This window comes from Molothrus aeneus, chromosome 5 (assembly GCF_037042795.1).
Source record: "Molothrus aeneus isolate 106 chromosome 5, BPBGC_Maene_1.0, whole genome shotgun sequence".
Classification (NCBI taxonomy): Eukaryota; Metazoa; Chordata; class Aves; order Passeriformes; family Icteridae; genus Molothrus; species Molothrus aeneus.
This window is the reverse complement of record NC_089650.1, coordinates 66,387,893-66,406,254: the sequence shown is the minus strand read 5'-3', so window position 1 is coordinate 66,406,254 and position 18,362 is coordinate 66,387,893. Positions and strand designations below refer to the sequence as shown.

At 45.1% G+C, this 18,362-nt stretch overlaps 1 protein-coding gene across 1 annotated transcript in view; it reads right to left on the bottom strand.

The window, feature by feature from the left end:
* Positions 1 to 17,779, bottom strand: part of SFMBT2 (Scm like with four mbt domains 2) — a 115,775-nt gene extending 97,996 nt beyond the window's left edge. The window contains exons 1-2 of the mRNA XM_066551040.1: positions 17,628 to 17,779; positions 4,148 to 4,308 (exon numbers count right to left, since the gene is read on the bottom strand). Coding sequence (XP_066407137.1) covers positions 4,148 to 4,253 — 106 coding nt within the window. The 5' untranslated portion in view covers positions 4,254 to 4,308; positions 17,628 to 17,779. The remainder of the gene's footprint in view (positions 1 to 4,147; positions 4,309 to 17,627) is intronic.
* Between the last annotated feature and the right edge of the window lie 583 nt (positions 17,780 to 18,362).

Here is an 18,362-nt window from a genome sequence, read left to right as displayed (position 1 = left end):
AACCTCCAGGCTCAGAAACTGGCTCTACTTGAGATATCTGACCCAGAATGAGGGGTTTGTTCAACCTTGACTGAATGATAAGCCACAACTTAACCACAAGGTAGGAACTTGGTGGAAGAATTCTGTATCATGCAGGCAGGCAATTTAGATGAACAGGGATATTTGTCAGCCTTCGTGCCTGCAACCCTGCAGAGTTAATGTTACAAGAAGAGCTGTGTGCAGAGATTGCAAAGGCTGAGCCTCTAAAACCAAGTCCATCAGGAGGTGGGCAGATATGATTATCCATTCCAAGCTTAAAACTGCTTAAGCAACTTTTACCCTGAGCACAAGTCACCAAAGGTCAGAAGCACCTGACATGAGAAGCTTGAAGAGCATCATCCCCTGTGCCTCATCTCCCCCTGCTACCTGTGCCTGTGGGGTTGGGATGGGCTGTTCCAACAATCCCAAGGGCATCTCCACCTCAGGACACGGCCAGGACATTTGGAACAGGCTGCCCAAGGCAGTGGGGGAGTCACCATCCCTGGATTTAAAGGACACAGGGATGTGGCATGTGGGGACATGGCTTAGGGTGTGCTCTTGGCAGTGCTGGGGAATGGTTCTCAGAGTTTTCTTCCAACCTAAATAATTCTGTGATTCTGTGACTTCCAGGTAAGCTCTCTTCTCTCCTGGTCAGGCACTTCCATGTCAGAGCATTTCCCTTTTCCTCAGTCCAGGATGCTCTCTGTGTACTGTCAGTTTTTATCCCTGTTTTTGCCCTAAATTCCTGTGTGAGTCCCTCCTTCAGCACGTGTGTCCTTTTCTCCAGCCTCCCTCAGCAGCCTTACAGGAAAGATTCATTCCACAGAGGTTTTCAGCCAGTCCAGTGCATCATCTGCAGCCCTTGCAAGGAGCAAAGTCTCCAGGCAGGTGAGAGTCTTCTCCAGAATTTGGAAAAAGCTTTTTAACAATTAGAACTAGATGCTAGTTATGGATGCATCGAGTCCTTCACAACCTTATTAACCCTGACTGTTGCAGACATCTTTTATGAAAAATCCTTTCCTTAGGATTTTTCTTCCTGAGAAGCTGAGAGGCCTCAGGAACAAAATGTAACCAATGATTATCTGCTGCTGTGGAATGCAACAGGTGGATCTGGGATTGGCCCATGTTGGATTTTTCTAATTAATGTCCAATCACAGCCCAGCTGGCTCAGACGGAGAGCCCGAGCCACAAACCTTTGTTATTCATTCTTTCTTATTCTATTCTTAGCTGGCCTTCTGGTGAAATCCTTTCTTCTATTCTTTTAGTATAGTTTCAATGTAATATGTATCATAAAATAATAAATCAGCCTTCTGAAACATGGAGCCAGATCCTCATCTCTTCCCTCAACCTGAGACCCCTGTGACCACGGTCACACCTGACCTGCTCTGCCACAGGCCAGCACAGAGACTCTCACTGGAAGGTTATTTCACATGCTGCCCAGCAAAATTCAGACCACCACCTGTTTTAACAAAATACCACCCAGATCTCTCCTTTCTAAACCCAAATAAAGAGGTTTTTTAAGGCCCAGAGGCAAGGCAGAGTGAGAGCTGCAGCCTTCCCTCGCTGTCAGCTCATTCCTCTCTGACACATCACCAGCCTGGCTCCTCCACCATGTTTTATCTGCAGACTTTATCAGGAAATTACTTTTACAAGGTCTGTAAAAATAATGCCAGAGTACTCATTTATCACAGCATCACTGGTTTATTTTGCTTCATTTCACCACAACAGATTCTGAAGGGACTGTATGTTTTCTGAAATGGTTTTTCAATGGACTTGGTTCCCTGCTGGAATTCTGGCAGAGCAGACACAGAGTGGCACAGGGATGGGACCAGCCCAAAGGACCCAACACCACCCACACATTCAACAGGGCTGCACACAAATCTCCTCATCCATCACAGAAACCCAACTGCTGAGGAGCACAGGACACCCTGGAAGGTGATAAATCTGCCATTAAACCTGTTTTACATACCAGCTCCCTTTCCAATTATTGGTACTTAGGTCCAGAGCTTTTTCTTAATGAAAGAGTCAAGGCTGGCTGCTTTACAATACGGTGATGTATAAACAAGCCCAGGATGACAAATAAAATCAACAAGTCATTATCTGAGAGCCTCTCAATGGCTTTAAAGTGCTCATGCATTGACATTATAAAAATGCAACTGTTCCAGCTGTTAACAGCCCCCTGGAATGTTCAGCTATGGAAAAGAAAAGGGATAAAAGACCCAAACCCTGTGACTCCAGAAACACTGATTTTTAATTTTTTTTTTCCCTTCAGGCTTCACTGTAGGAGAAAGTATTTAAGGCAAATTGCTTAGACATCTTATTTATAGCACCTAGATACACAAACATGACTTTTTGAGTGAATGGAGCACTGGAATGCTCCCACAACAGGTGTGGGGAGACACACAGACACCTGATCAACCACAAACCTCTGGCACAGCCTTGGGAGAGCCATCAAAATCCTTATCCCCATCAAAATTTAGGCATTGCAGGCCAGTTCTCCTCATTCCCAAAAAAAATTGCCTATGGTTGGCCAACTGAATCTCACCTTAGAGATTCCTATCTCTCAAAATAGAAAAAATAGATCCAGTGGTGACTAGACCAACCCAGATGTGTCCACTCTGGAAATCCAAGGATCTGGTGTCCAAGGAAACAGGAGAATCACTGAGCTGCTACAAGGAGTGAGGAAACTGAAGGCTGAGTGCCCAAATTTGTGACCTGCTGAGGGAGACACAGGGAAAAGCTTGGCTTGAGAAACAAAGTAGGTTAGGTCTAGCCATAATGTACTTTTCCATCATATGCCACAGTCTCCTCCTGCTAAGGCTGGATGTGGGAAGTCAAAGCACCTGATTCCATCAAAAATCACCAGAATGTAGCATTTACTTTGTGCATCTACCACAGAACACCCAAATTTAGCACAGCAGTTCCTGACACCTTCAGGAGCCCATCCCAGAGCATTACAAAGCATCCAGTCATGAGGGACAACATGGGACCAGCTCTCCTCAGTGTTTGTGAAACCCCCTCACCTGAAGCACTCCAAAAAACAGTGAAGGAAATGAGGGGGAAGGTCAAAACAAAGGAAAAATGCTGTAAATTTATCTACATCCACTGTTCTGGAGTGGATGTAGATTGTTATTGGGATTAGGCTGATTAAGAAGGAGGTTTTGACTGTGTAATTGTGTTGGGAGTCTTCTTGAGGTTGTTGGATAGAAGTGGAAATAGGATATTTTCTGAATATTTGTTCTGTCTCTCTTCACCACAAAATTTCAACAGAATAAAAAATGCTGGAGAAGCTGGGAGAACACAATGTGATGCCTTGGGAAAGGTTCTCCATGGCTGTTTGTTTAAATTTTGAATAGCTGATACATACTGCAGATGAGGTCCAGAAGAGGAAAAGCTCCTATTTCCCATCAGTCACAGGACAGGGTCCAATCCCTAAGACCCAAAAAAGGGCTTGGAGCTGTACAACCATTCCCAATTCCTCCCAGCTCTACCATGAGGAGCTGCAGCAGTGAGGAGTGTAGCAGCTCACCTCTGGAAACCCAGAGCACTGGGAATATTTCATATTTCTGTGTCTGCTCTGGGGTGCCCTGACCCCCAGGGCAGCACTGACTTTGACCCTCATTCATGGAGAAAGTTTCCCAGACTTCAAGGTAGACTGGAATCCACAAAAGGGTGAAATAGATTATAGAGAGTAGTGTAGGTGTATCACTTGGTGACAAATTGAGGTTTTGGGATTTTTAGTATGTTGTGGATGGAAGCAAGATGGAGGGCACAGGGTGTTATCCTGGGTTTCTTCTTCATGCTTCTTCTTCCTTCTTCTTCATGGGTTTGGGTGGCATTTTGTAATTGGGCAGAAAAGTCCCCATTGAAGATCTTTGGGATCAGTTATTGGGTTAAAAGGGAAAATAATCCAGGTGTCAGTTCTTAATTGGATAGTTTAGTCTTAAAAGCCCTTGTACCAAGAGATTGTTGGCCATTTTGTGCCTTCTAATGAAAAGCTGCTGTACTCACAGTAGTGAGACTGTTTTACTGATAAGAAATAATGAACACTTGAGTCCCAACATGAATTGCTGTCTCAATGCCTTCAATCCAGACCCAGAGAAACCCAGGACTGGGACCCCACACTCACCTGAGTCAAAGTGCTCCCCATCACCATTGGCTGGGCTGGGATCCTTCTCTGGGGAGAGCTGCTGGGTCTCTCTCATGCTGGCAATGAAGGATGCCCTCGTCTCCATGGCTCAGAGAAAGAGGCTTGGCCTTCCTAATTCATCCTGCAGAAAGGAGGACAAGCTACAAGGAAAATTTAAAAAAAAAGCAATGAGTGATTTATTGTAGACCAACCCACTCCCTCAGCCTTTCCCCACGGTTTTCATGTCGCCCCATGTTGATACAGTTGAAATTAAAGATCTCAGAGGTCTTTTACAACCTAAATAATTCTGTGACCCTCTGATGGTGACCCTTCCATCCTGCTCTTGTCTCCAGCCTGAAGCTGGGGTTGGATGAAAACCACAACAAAGGACCTTAGTGGAAATAATATAAGAGCAACAGCAAAAATAATGACAACTGAGAAGATAATAAGGTAATAAACAGCATCCAGAGGCTTCATATCTCAAAGTTCCCTCCAGCCCATCAACAGAGAGAGAGTGGGATGAGCCCAAAAAGCAGCACAACCCATTCTAAAAAAAACCATCTTCAGCAACTTCCAGCCATTTCAGCCCTTGATTTCCAGCCTTTTAATGACTAACACTGTGCGAGACACATCTCACTCCATAAATATTCAAACTTCCAAAGGGAGAGATCTGTGGTAATGAAACAGAGGAAACACTGAAGTCAAAATACTCATGAGAAAGAGGCTGGAGTAATTCTAGAAAGTAAAACTGAGAATGCAAAATGCAGATACCTTCATGAAATAGTGCTGGCTGCAACTGTTTATTGAGTGAGGACTGACCTAAGGTAACTGTACCAGTTTTAACATGCAGGGCAGGAAATAGTAGCTGATTTTAAATTAGGTTGTGTTAGCAGAGGAGTTTCTCCTAGCAGGAGTGACCACAGTAAATTCAAAGCGGAATAAAAACTCACAGAAATGAAAAACAGCATGAGGAAGGGCACGATGCTCAGATCTTGCATGAGACTAAATGAGAACTGTATTTCCAGCCACACCAGACAAGCAACACCCCAAGATACACCTTTAGGAGTAGATTAAAAACAGCTCCAGAGTGAGCTTTTCAGTAAAACTCCGAGATGCTGATGAATTACGACGTGTCAAAAAGGACGACGGAAAAAGAAAAACCCAGAGCTGGGGTTATGGGCACAGAGGGAAGCAGCTATTCACACAAGATATGCTAAAGCCAAGCCAGGCAGCAGGGAAGGTGTGTGTCCAGAATATCTGATGGGGAGGACTGGTCCTGCTTATTTTATTAGAGGAGCCTCCAAACCCTGCATGACAAGAGGGGACTGTGCCGAACGCTCGGCGAAATGTGTGACTAAAAGTAGGGAAGACGTTTACTGCCACAGGCCAGGCAAAGCAGGATGTAATAAGATTGTAAAAATAGATGGGATTTTTTCAACTTTTACTACTCTGGAGGCATATTCTAGAAGACTAGATATGATGGTTATAAAATAGAAAGGAGGAGAGTGTTCTGCTGTGGATTTCTCACTCCCAGTTTTTAAGGCTGCTCCTATGGCAATTTAAAAGAAGAAATGGATGTGTGTGAGCAGAACTGAAAAAGATGAGGAGCATGTCAAGTGTCTGATATCCATCAGCTGGACCATGGTGGGAATGTCTGCTGGAGCAATCACAGCTGCAATTAAAACCTGCAAAAACCATGGGTGTTTCACAAAAAAATCACTGGTGAAAGCAAATTACCAAGGCAGGTGATTCAACCCCCACCAAAAGTTTCTCAGGCAAAGTCAGAAACTTTTTCTTCCCACCCCAAAGGAATCTGCTAATGAAAGAAAAAATGAGTATTTTAAAAAATGAAGATCATAACCCAGCTCAGAGCAATATGGTTGTTGGTGTTTTCACAGAGTGCTCAGCAAACTTGAAGTACTCCCCAAATATGACCCTTTTCCCACTGCCACAGCACTACATCTTTATTCTTTGTTGACATGAGACTTGCTAATGAATTAAGTGTATTATAGACTCTGAGTATTCTGAGCGCAGCTAACCTCTGAACATACACATCACTCATCCCCAGTGTATATTAAGTTTCAATTAACCATGAAACTAGAAGCAGTCAGTTTACTGAAAGTCAAAAAAAAAAACCCACTTCTCCTTTGATAGAGACACTTCCGTAAATATCATTAATAATAAATTAGCTAAGTATCAGGACTTTACATCAAGCTTGTTAAATGTGAGAGGAGGGGAGATGCCAGCTGAAGCTAAACCTTAGGGAGATGTGGCTGTTTTAATTTTTGCCAGGGACCAGACAAGGATGGAAGAAAGCCTGGGTCTACCAAAAAAATTCAAAGAGAAAAAGAGGTATCAATTTAAACACAACAAATCCATCATCTTAAAGAGAGCTCAGGGTTAACAGTATAAATACCAAGAAGAAACATAATCCTCTCAGTATTGTAGTTAAATCTTGTGGCGCTTCTATGATGCTGATAAAACAGAGTTATGAGCTGACAAAAAGCTGAAGGTGCCCAATCAGACAACAACAGTATTTGCTTTTTTGTTTTTACACAGCCCAAATCTGCCACCAGAGCCATGAGAGGGACTCAAACCCCTGGATCATGGAATTTGCTATCAGAAATGGAAAGTGGATGGGCAAATCAGCAGGAACCTGCCCAAGGTGTCAGCAACACAACCGGGACCCATCCTCAGCGGCCCCATCTGGAACTGGCTTTGAGCCCACTTCAATTAAAAGGGAGAAATACAGAATCTCTGAGGCACATTCAGCAACATCATCAACATTTTTGAGGTTTTAAACTCTATTTTAATGGTTTTTTTGCTTAAGCTATGGACAACTTACTAGTTTTGAAATGTCATGTTGAGAGTATCCACATCCCAAGGAAACTGGATTTATCAGAGGCCAGAACTTGGTTTATTTTGGGAGTAACAAGTTTATCAGTTATGGCAGGAGAGCACTTCAGTATTTTCCCAACAGGATGTGACAACAAGACCAAACTCTTATGCAAACACCAGCCTCAAAACAGCGCTGAGCTTTAGTGTTGATACAACTAACTAGCAAAGAAAGCTGACACAGGGTATTAATTTTTCACTTCTTATTAATTGCTGCTAATTAACACTTCAAACAGAGTCCCCAGCCATCCTGTTAACAGTAGCACACTGGCTGCCCTGCAATCATCAACATTACACCAGCACCACACACCACTGTACGCCCAGTGAAATCCACTGGAAACCAAATCAAGGTTTGCCTGGGAACAAGGTGATGGGAAACAGCACCAAAAGAGGCTCAAGGTGACATTACACCAGGCAGGAGCACAAAGGAAAAATCCTATGAAATGCATTTGAAAGAGCAGGGAGGGGGGAAATTCCCTGGTTTCAGATCCCTTGCTCATTGTTTCTGCACAGTGGTGGCTCAGACTGAGCCGATTCTTCCCCCCACGCAGCTCCCATTCCCTTGGTATTTAATTCAGATCCAGGCTCTTAACTCACAGGCAGGAAAAGCCAGGCAATATAATAAAGAATCTCTTTTATTTCCTCCTTCCCACGGCTGTCACTCTCAGCCCTGCCTTGTCATCTGTATCAATATTGGCTCTTTGTACAAGCACAGCATTGGCTTCCTCACACCATTTTACATTTCTCATCTCCTGTCAGCTCCAGCCTGGTTTTTCTTCCTTTGGAGTGTTCCTCTCTAGGGAGAGGTCCCTTACCCACACACAAATCCAGCACCCCTAGGGTTCTTCCTTAAAGCTACTCCTGAAAAACTTATTTTCTCCCTCCAATGCACACTTGGTTAATCGGGATTGACACAAGGAAGAGAGGAAAGATGCTGAATCCCTGAAACCTCTAACCTGAATAGTGAACCAGGTGTGCCAATGTAATGCTGAGTCCTGAATGGTGGAGAAATAAATTTCATTGCTTTCCCAGTGATCTGGGACTGATTTTGGCCCCTCCAAAATCCAGCAACAGGCACTGACTGGAGATGGTCCCACCTCTCAGCACGGTGACACCTGAGAGTGGCAGCGGGGTCAGGGAATCACAGAATGTCCTGAGTTGGAAAGGACCCACCAGAATCATCAAAGTCCAGCTCCTGGCCCTGCAAAAGACAACCCCAACAATCCTACCACGTGCCTGAGTGCTGTCCAAACACTCCGTGGTCTCTGTCAGGCTTGGTGCTGTGACCAGTTCCCTGGGGAGGCTGTTCCAGTGCCCAACCACTGTCACACACATATTTTCTGAAACATTCTTTGCTAGGATTTTTTCTCCTGAGAAGCTGAGAAGCCCCAGAGGAAAAGAAAAACAATAATTATCTGCTGCTGTGGGATGCAACAGGTGCATCTTTGATTGGTCCATGTGAGTTGTTTCTACTTGAAGACCAATCACAGTCCAGCTGTATTGGGACTGAGCAGTCACAAGATTTTATTATCATTCTTTTCCATTCCTTTCTTTTCCTTCTGATGAAATCTTTTCTTCTATTTTTTTAGTATCGTTTTAGTATACTAAATACATACAATTTTATTTTAATATATCATAAAATATATAATTTTATTTTAATATTATATATCATAAAATATATGTAATTTTATATATTTTATATTATATAATTATATAATTATATAATTATATATAATTTTATCATTATATATAATATATATGTAATTTTATTTTAATATTATATATCATAAAATATATCTAATTTATATATATTTTATATTATATAATTATACATAATTTTTCATTATATATAATATATATATAATATATGTAATTTTATTTTAATATAATATATGTCATAAAATAATAAATCAGCTTTCTGAAACATGGAGTCAAGATTCTCATCTCTTCCCTCATCCTGGGACCCCTGCAAACACCACCACAAACCATCCTCTGGGGGAAGAACCTTTTCCAAATATCCAGCCTAAACCAAGAGAAATCACATCCAAAGGATGACTGCCTTAATTTCAGACACCTGAAATTCAGATGAGATGAACAACCCTCAAGGGGCTCCTGCTCAGCACCTGCTAATGTTTTAAATACCCAAATTTCCCAGCAGACAAGCTGCATCAGTCACAGGGGGGTTTGGGTTGGAAGAGGCCATGAAGATCACCTGGTTCCAGCCCTGCTGCCATGGGCAGGGACACCTTCCAGTGAAGGGAGATGCTCAGATTCCAGGTGGCCCTGGTGCTGTTCGTGGAGCAGGATGAAGGGGATCTCATCCCTGTGGGACATGATCCAGGAGGCACTGCCAGAGCCAGCCTGCCACCATTCACACACCCCTGAGCATCTGCACAATGCACTGGAAGCTCATTCAAAATGGATATTGAACACATCATGCAACAGTTTCACCTCCTAGAAAAAGGGACTGTGTCTCCTCTCAGACAAAGTACCAGTTGGAAACCTATAAAGGACCTTTTCTTCCAAATTCCTGTGAGGGTTTTTTATTATTTATTTGAGAGCTTCCCTCGCCCAAATGTTTTCACTTATATCAACTGACAATTTCTCTTTCATATTGAAGACCCCACAGGATTTTAATAAGGGAAATTTACTGCTTTGAACAGCTCTGTGTTGCACTCTGGGGTGGAAGAAACAAATCCCATGTACTCTGGAGAACCAGGAATGTTCACAATATTCAAATACATAAAAAACAGCTGAATGGGGAAAGAATATAATCTGTTTTCTATGTTCTTGTTGAAGAAGGCAGCTTGGTTGAAACTGCAGGGTGGAGGGGACACAATTTGGGAAAGAGAAGAAATCACTTATAATGAATTTGGTGAAGAAGTGGAATACACTGTGGGAAGGGCACAGAGCTCTGCTTTTTGGAGGAGTTAGGATATTAATGTGTCCAGAAACTGATCTTGGTAGAGTTAATGCTGCCCTGGGGTAAGGGATGGTCAGTCCAAAACCCCCTCAGTCCCCCAGCTCCAGCCACTCAACAGGGCTCATCTTCCTGCTCTTGAAGTCAGCATTTGTGCAGCAGAGAAAATAAATGAGCAAGCCTGGAGGCAAAACATGTAAAAACAGGAAATTAGGGAACCACCAGAGCAGGGATGGACTGGATTGTCTGTCTCAAAGTCCGAGAAGGAAAGGAACCAAACTTCTCTGAAGAAGGGATTGTGCAAGGTGGTGGCAGCCCCTGTAACTCAGCTGGTCCTTGCTCTCCTCTCTCCTTGCACTGGTGCCAAAAGCTTCACACTTTTGAAGCCAACAGAGACAAACCTGCTCCACAAAGCAATTTTCTCATCCTCCCTATCTGACACACTCCTGAGTGCAGGATACACACAGAGATAAGTGGTAGTAAGATAAGATAACAGAAAGTAAAATGAACCTAATTAGGGACTGTTAACTTGTTTACAGCAAAAAGCCCTGCAGTATTAAAAGAAAGAGAGAGAGATGACAGGCAGACACCCAGGCTTGGGTACACATTACCCTCTTAGCTGTCCTGTGTGTAAATAAAACCTAAGGACCTAGAGATGGACTTCAAGCCAAAACCTGCCTCAAACTTCTCTGATCAAACCACAAAACTTAAAGCACTTTTCCATTCAGTTTTCCTTCTCCTGAGTGAGCTGGATGTTTTATAAGCAGGGGCAAGGGGGCATTGCTGCCCCAGCTGTACTCCTGCACCTGGGAACCCTGGACATGCCCACCTTCGGCACCCCACAAAGCATGTCTCCCAAGGAGAGGGAGGTCACCTCACACTAATCCTTCCTGTTTCCAGCTGTTCTGTCCCCTAACAGGTGTCTGCAGCTCCTTCATGACTCAACAGGCAATTTCCATGATGCTGCCCCCCACTTTGGTAAAGCATTTCTACCCATGCTAAGCACCCAACGTACACCAACTACATGGAAACATGGCATATTTAAATCTGGGCATCTTCTAAAGCTCTCAGCTGAACCAGGGCTGTGAAGAAGACTGGGACAATGCCCTTGATGCCCTTTATAACAGGAAAAAGAACTGCAAGGAAGGAGCACAGCAATAACCATGTGCAACACTCTGTCCTCTCCCACATCTATGTGTGAAACAGAGCTGAAACCAGGAAGCCTTTGAGATGGATAACTTGAAAACACAGAACTGTCTGATCATGCTAAGACTCCTCCATCTTGTTAGGGAAAATCACAGAGCACAGTGGAGTGGGCTGGAAAGGACCTTGAAGATCAGGGAGTTCCAACCCCCACCAAGTGATGCTTATCACCTCAGAACAGCAGCCACATGGACCAAATTAATCAGTCAGACCCCCTGAGTGGCACCAATCAGCCCAGAGACAGAAGTCACCCAGCAGGAAACACAAAACATTGTTTTCACAGACTTAATTTAGAGCCCAATTCAGAAGTCCCTCATCAACCAAACTCCCATTGTCCAGGGCAATCAGTTCTGCCTTCTATGTCTTTGCAGCAGTCAGAGTTGTTCTCAGAAAAGAAAAAAAAATAAATAAAAGATGCAAACCAGAATCCAGGAAACATCTGCCATCTGATTCCAGCACTTTTTAGGGAAAAAAAAAATGGCATTTTACATCTTGGCAGTGTTTGGTTCATTTAAACAGCACAGCTGATCAGCACTTGGGCTTAGTCCTACACACACTTACATCCCTGTGGGTGCTTCACATCCAGAAGCAGCTTCACTGACTGGCAGGATCTGCCAAAAAAAGAAAAAATTAAAGAAGATGCAGCCTTCACAACCATCTCCAGCCACCCCACAGCACAGCAGCAGGAGGAGGAGAACCCTTCCCTTTGCCAAGCACAAGTGAGGGCAGCCAGCAGAGCCCTGCCAAGGTCCATCCAGAACCAAACTGCACAAGGCATTTTAACTCATAGAGTCCTACAAGTCACATTTACAGGGCTAATTCCACCCCATTTCTCCAAGGTAAAACAAACTGGATTCCCTTTCATGTGAACATGAGAACTGCTGCAAAACATCCAGGTGTGATGCCCCACCACCATCCCAACAAAGCATCCCAGAGCCTGATCTGACACTTGCACTGAGCTCCCACGCCCAAAACACCCCCCAAGAAACAGTCAATTTTTGCTTTTTCCTGAACTTTCTTTAAAAATGTATTTTTGATGCACCTAGGAGAGTTATGGCTTTCTACCCAAAAGTCTCCACAAAGGACTTGTGATCCTTTAAGGATCCTCAGCCTGTGGTTGTCTTGCCTGATCTCCCACACAGCAGGGGCAGGCATAATGTAATGTCACTCCTGGATTTTAGGAGGGAATTCCACTTCCTTGCCAAGCAAATAAATGCAAGACTTTCTAATTAACTTTTGTTCAAATTGGGTCTCAGATCTTTACCCAGGAAAATATGGCTCTTTTGCACAAGTCACCCAGTGATGCTTAGAGTATTAGTCATGAAAGCAGGAACTGGGAGTAAAAATAGCAAGGATTCTGCACATACTTTTTTTTAAGCCTCACACCTACTCAGAACTGATCCCTGGGTCAGCTGTCAAGAGCTGCTTGGTTTTTGGCTTTTTTTCTTTTTTTTTTTTCTTATTACTATTTTATTTTAGATCATCACTTCTGATTCATAGAAATGGGAGTAACTGTGAACACATTTTCCAAATCAGCCTTCACAAGAATGCTTTGTTGAGGTCTTACAAAAGGCCAATCTCAAAATAAACTTTCTCAGGAGTTTTTTAAATGTCAGTGGAGAAATCTTCGCTCTTATTTCTGTATTTCCTTATTTTGCAGCTCCAACATTTTTAACCACTGTAGGAGTCATACCCCAAGAAACAGAAAATAAAGGAAAGAGAAATCTTTTTGGCAAAAAAACCCCCATAGGATGGATTTGACAGGTTTCAATGGGGTCTGTCGTGTAAAGATCAACAGTTTCAAATGATGAGTTTTGAATATTGACAAGGTACCATCAGCAACTCTAATCCCAAAAAAACTCTGCTCCTAGGGGCCAGATGTTACAATGACAGAACAAACTCCTATTTGCAGGTGGCATCACTATTATCAACAGTTATTATCAACATCTTTGCATGTGGTTACACTATTATCAACAATTTCATTTTCAGCACTGAGGACCCTGCTGCACCAGCTGATAGACTCTGCATCAATATTCATAGTAATAAAATACTTCTGACACCTTCAGATCATCTAAAGCATGGACCCTGTGGTCACCACATTATTGTTTTTGTGAACCCTCATGAACAAACCCCTGGCTCCTCTGCTTCAAGTTTTGGCTGTCACAAGTTCTGGAGTTTTTCACAACTCCTTTATTTTATCACTTGGACACAGTCAGGGACAAGGCACCTCCTTCACCCATCACCATCCTTGCAAACCCCCTCAGATGCTCTCCATGCCTCTGCTTACCCCACTCCAAGATGAATTTAACTGGTGAAATGCCCTTGAAGGCTCACAGAAACACAGAATTATTTGAGCTGGAAGGGACCTTAAAGATCATCTCATTCCATCCCCCTGCCATGGGCAGGGACACCTTCCACCATCCCAGTTTGCTCCAAGCCCCATCCAGCCCAGCCTTGGACATTTCCAGGGATCCAGGGGCAGCCACAGCTTCTCTGGGCACCCTGTGCCAGGGCCTCAGCACCCTCACAATAAAGAATTTCTCCCCAAAATCTGCTGGAGAAACAAGGTGGCACCTTCCCTACCACGTCCTGCCCTTCAGCAAGGTTACCATCCCATCCCCACACCCACCTCAGAGCAGCATCCCATGGCTCTGAAAGGGCAGAAACAGTGACCCAAAATACACCAGCTCAGCACAGCACGAGCCAGGAGTGAGGGAAAAGCATCCCCAGTCCAAAGTCTTGGCAGTTGTGGTGTTTACCCTATTTCTAGTAACACCTCCATAAAGTTTTAATAAATGCTTCATTAAAACATCAACTGCCTGTCCAGCCAGGCAATTATCACTCATAATCACAGCTACATAACTGTATACTGTCTTCTGCAGATGTTCTTACATCTGTGCAAAACACACTCTCCACCTCTGCCACATGTAACATCTGTTGAATATTTGCAAACGTTTTCTCAATATAGAACTGAAATTATACTGCCTTGCTTATAATGTATTTACTGTCCCACCACCCTGTGCACCCCTAAAAAAATCATTAAAAATGTATTTCCTTGCTGTGTACAAGGTTCCAATCTCTCAATAGCTCTTTGCTGCATTTATTTAAATGGCTTTTAGATTTTCACTTAGTAACAGATTACACCGAGCCTCCATCTTATCACAGGAGTTATTAGGACCTAATCCTTTATAAGCACTGAAGTTATTAGACTTGTGAGGATATTTTCTTCCCTTTCATAAATAATCTGTTGGAGAGAGGGGAAAAAAAAAAAAGAAAAAAAGAGGAGGGAAAAAGCCACTTGCATCCCTGCTCACCCAGGCAACAGTCCCAACCCCAGAGAAAGAGCAGCTCAGGCAGGTTCTTAATTTGCCAACAGCAAAGGAAATCAAATTTGTTTTCACCTAAAGGCTTCTAGAGAGGGAAAACAAATTGCACTAATTCCTGGCCAGCACCCTTCTCTGTGTAAGAAGAAGAAACTCCTTGGGGAAGGTTTGCCCCAGGTTCAGAGGGATCTCCACAGACCTTTCCAAATCCCCTCCATCTCCACGTCCCCATCACACCCAGGTGAAGCTGCTGCTCTGCTCAGACACAAGGACACATCACTCTGCTATCACACTTTTCTTCCCCAGAGCACCAGGGGCACAAACTGATTTTAGAAAAGCTGTCCTGTCCAAGGGACACCAAAGTTGGGGATGGGGAGATGCATGGGGGGCAGAGAGGGAAGATCCCTTCCCTTTCTACAATTCTTCCAATCTCTTCCCATCCCAAAGAAAACCCCACTGCAGCTCTTGGGTTTTGCCACCCAAATTCCTACCACAGCTTGATAACTGCCTTCCAAGCCTCTCTGCTTATAATTAATGTGATTTTCTGCTATTTTGATAAGAAATCACAATTTCACCCCCATCTTTTCCTCTGTCCCCCTCCCCACCACCAAACCCTGCAATGGGAGTTTGTGGATCCCTGTGCCAGCTCGGTCCTGGCAGGGGCTGGAGAAAGGAGGGGGAAATGTGTGGGTTGATGGATCAGAGCCCTTTTGGAATGGGAAACCTCACCCTGCACGACAAGGTGTGCAAACAGCATCGCCGACCAATAAAACAAAAATAAATAAAACCACAGCGAGGTTCTGGGCAGCATCTCCAAGAGGCACAGGGAAATGAGCAGCAGAGCAGCTCTTCAGCCACTCCTGGATCCTCCCTGGCTCCTCCATCCACTCCTGGATCCTCCCTGGCTCCTCCATCCACTCCTGGATCCTCCCTGGCTCCTCCATCCACTCCTGGATTCTCCCTGGCCCCTTCATCCACTCCTGGATCCTCCCTGGCTCCTCCATCCACTCCTGGATCCTCCCTGGCCCCTCCATCCACTCCTGGATCCTCCCTGGCTCCTCCATCCACTCCTGGATTCTCCCTGGCCCCTTCATCCACTCCTGGATCCTCCCTGGCTCCTCCATCCACTCCTGGATCCTCCCTGGCCCCTTCATCCACTCCTGGATCCTCCCTGGCTCCTCCATCCACTCCTGGATCCTCCCTGGCCCCTCCATCCACTCCTGGATCCTCCCTGGCTCCTCCATCCACTCCTGGATCCTCCCTGGCTCCTCCATCCACTCCTGGATCCTCCCTGGCTCCTCCATCCACTCCTGGATCCTCCCTGGCTCCTCCATCCACACCCAGGCACTGAGAGCCCTCGGTGCTGGAGCATCCCATCCCCTCCCACACTTCAGAACACAAGATGCTCCAACATTAACACCTTACAACCACGGGGGAACAGCAGCAGCACCGAAATGCTCCCTGCACTACTGGGGAAGTTTTTCCTGCCTCTCAGGCAGTCTCACTCCTCCGCTCCCCTGGAAAATACATTTGGAAAAGGCACTACCAACTCCGGGAGAACTCTCTGCGAACTCCTCCTCTCGCTTTGCGAAAGCTGAGATTCCGTCCCCGGGGGTTTTCGGGATCTCTCTGCAAGAGAAATGCAGCTCGCACTGCCCGAGTCGCTTCTCTGCCGCCCCAATTTCCGCGTGGAGCAATTCCAGAGTGGTTTTTTGCCAAACAAAAACATGCAAAAAGCGGGAAAAAACCACCCCAGCCATCGCCAGCTGACTGCGCCCAGGAAGGTCTGACAGCTCCAACAGGACATCTCATCCCACGACATGTCTACAGCTAATGCAAAATAAATCAGCGCTCCGTCTCCCGGCGCATTATTTTATTATTTTTTTTCCCTCCTCTCATGGCACGCCTGCGATTTGGGCATTCAAAGGCAAATCGGCCGCGGTTCCAACTCCACACGTCCCTTCCCAGCCCACAGAAATGCCCCGGCGCTTTTCCCACCGCCGGGTCCTGCGGGGGGAGCATCCCGAATTGGGGATCCCATCCTCATCCCTCCGCGCTGGAGTCACCAGCGCACCTCTCCGAGCAACAAAAGAGAGTTGAACAAAACGCCTTTTCCCTCTTTTTCCCCCCCCTCTCAAAATGTTTATTTGCAGTTTTTGAAGACACCTTAACCCGCCATGTTGAACAAGCTTTATAAATATTCATTTACCGCAGTTCGGGAGCGCTATGGGAAAATATGTCTAGATCAGGGCTGCACATTTTGGCACAGCTGATTGCTTTCTTCTCTTTTCTTTTCTTCTTTTTTTTTTTCCCCTTCCCTCTCGCCTCCTGCAGCAGCTTTTTTTATTTTCCCCCACAGATTCAGAAGAAACCCACCCGCACACCCAAAATAACTCTTTCCGAGAGATGAGCATCATCAGCCTTGTAAATCTGAAAGGAGGTCGCACGAGCGTTTGGCAGGGAAGCAGAAAAACGATAGGTGTAACTTTAAAAAAAATTTAAAAAAATTTTAAAAAATAAGGGAAAGAAAGATGGGGGAAAGGGACTCATAGAAAAAAAAAAGGAAAGGAAAAAAAGGGGGAAAAGCAAAAGAAAGGGGAGGAAAAAGGCAAAAAAAGGGGGGGGAAGCAAAAGAAGGGGGGAAAAAAAGCAAAAAAAAGGGGGAAAAAAGCAAAAAAGGGGGGAAAGGGAGGGGAAGAAAGGAAGGGGTAAAAGGAGATGAGAGCATCTAAAATGCGATCTGCCGAGGTAAAAAGCAAGCCCCGCACGGCTGCGCTGCATCCGAGAGGCAGCGCGGAGGCTCCCGGCCCGCGGGGCGCAGCCGGGCAGCGGCAGCCGCGCTCCGAGCGCCGGTCCCGGCCGGGGGCTCAGCCCCGGCACGCCAGCACTTCCACAACTCCACCGCCGGCTCACCCTCTGGAAAACGGGCGGATAAAATACCCACACCCATCTCTTAGGCTTTAAAAAAATATATAAAAATTAAAAAAAAAAATAATAAGTGAAAAGAATTTTTACTACATCTTGGAAAAGGGGAAAGCGACCCTCTCCACCCAAGCGCTGCCGAAGCCGATAAATAAAATAAAGGGAAACGCCAGCCGGGAGGGTTTGGGAGGGGTGGCTGCGGGGCGCCGTGCCTTACCTGTGTGAGTTTGGCTTATTTCGGGGTGTTTTTCCCTTTTTTTGCCCCGCGGAGCGGTGCGCGGTGCTGCGCGGAGCGGAGCCCGGCCGTGCCTGCGCCCGCACCCGCGGCAAGCTCCTTCCAATATGGCATCCGCGCAGTGCGCATGCCTGCCGCTCTTTTTAGGGCTTTTTTTTTTCTTTCTTTCTTTCTCGCTTTTTTTTTTTTCCCCTTTAATATTTAGCAGCCAACTCCTTCGTTGACCTTTTTCAGCAGTTTCAAGAAAAAGGATTAAAAATAATAATAATAATAATAATAATAATAATAATAATAATAATAATAATAATAATAATAATAATAATAATAATAATAATAATAATAATAATAATAATAATAATAATCAAGCGCGCATCCCAACCCTCACTGCCCCGGCTGCTCCGCGCCCGCGGTGCCTCCGCGCTTTGAGCCGCGCCTCTGCCGGGGGTTTGGGCAGGGATGGAATCCACGCGTGGAAGTCGGGATTCCATCCCTGTCCCCACCCGGGACAGCGCGCAGTGGCATCCCGGGCTGGCCGCCCGCGCCCTAAATGCCATCAAATACCATCAAATACCATAAAACACCATCAAATACCATAAAACGCCATCAAATACCATAAAACACCATTAAATCCGAGCCTTCAACACCGGAGCGCTGCCTCCCGGCTTGCCCTCCCCACAGGCTTTTATTTCGCTTTTCCTCCTCGTTTCGCGTCGCCAA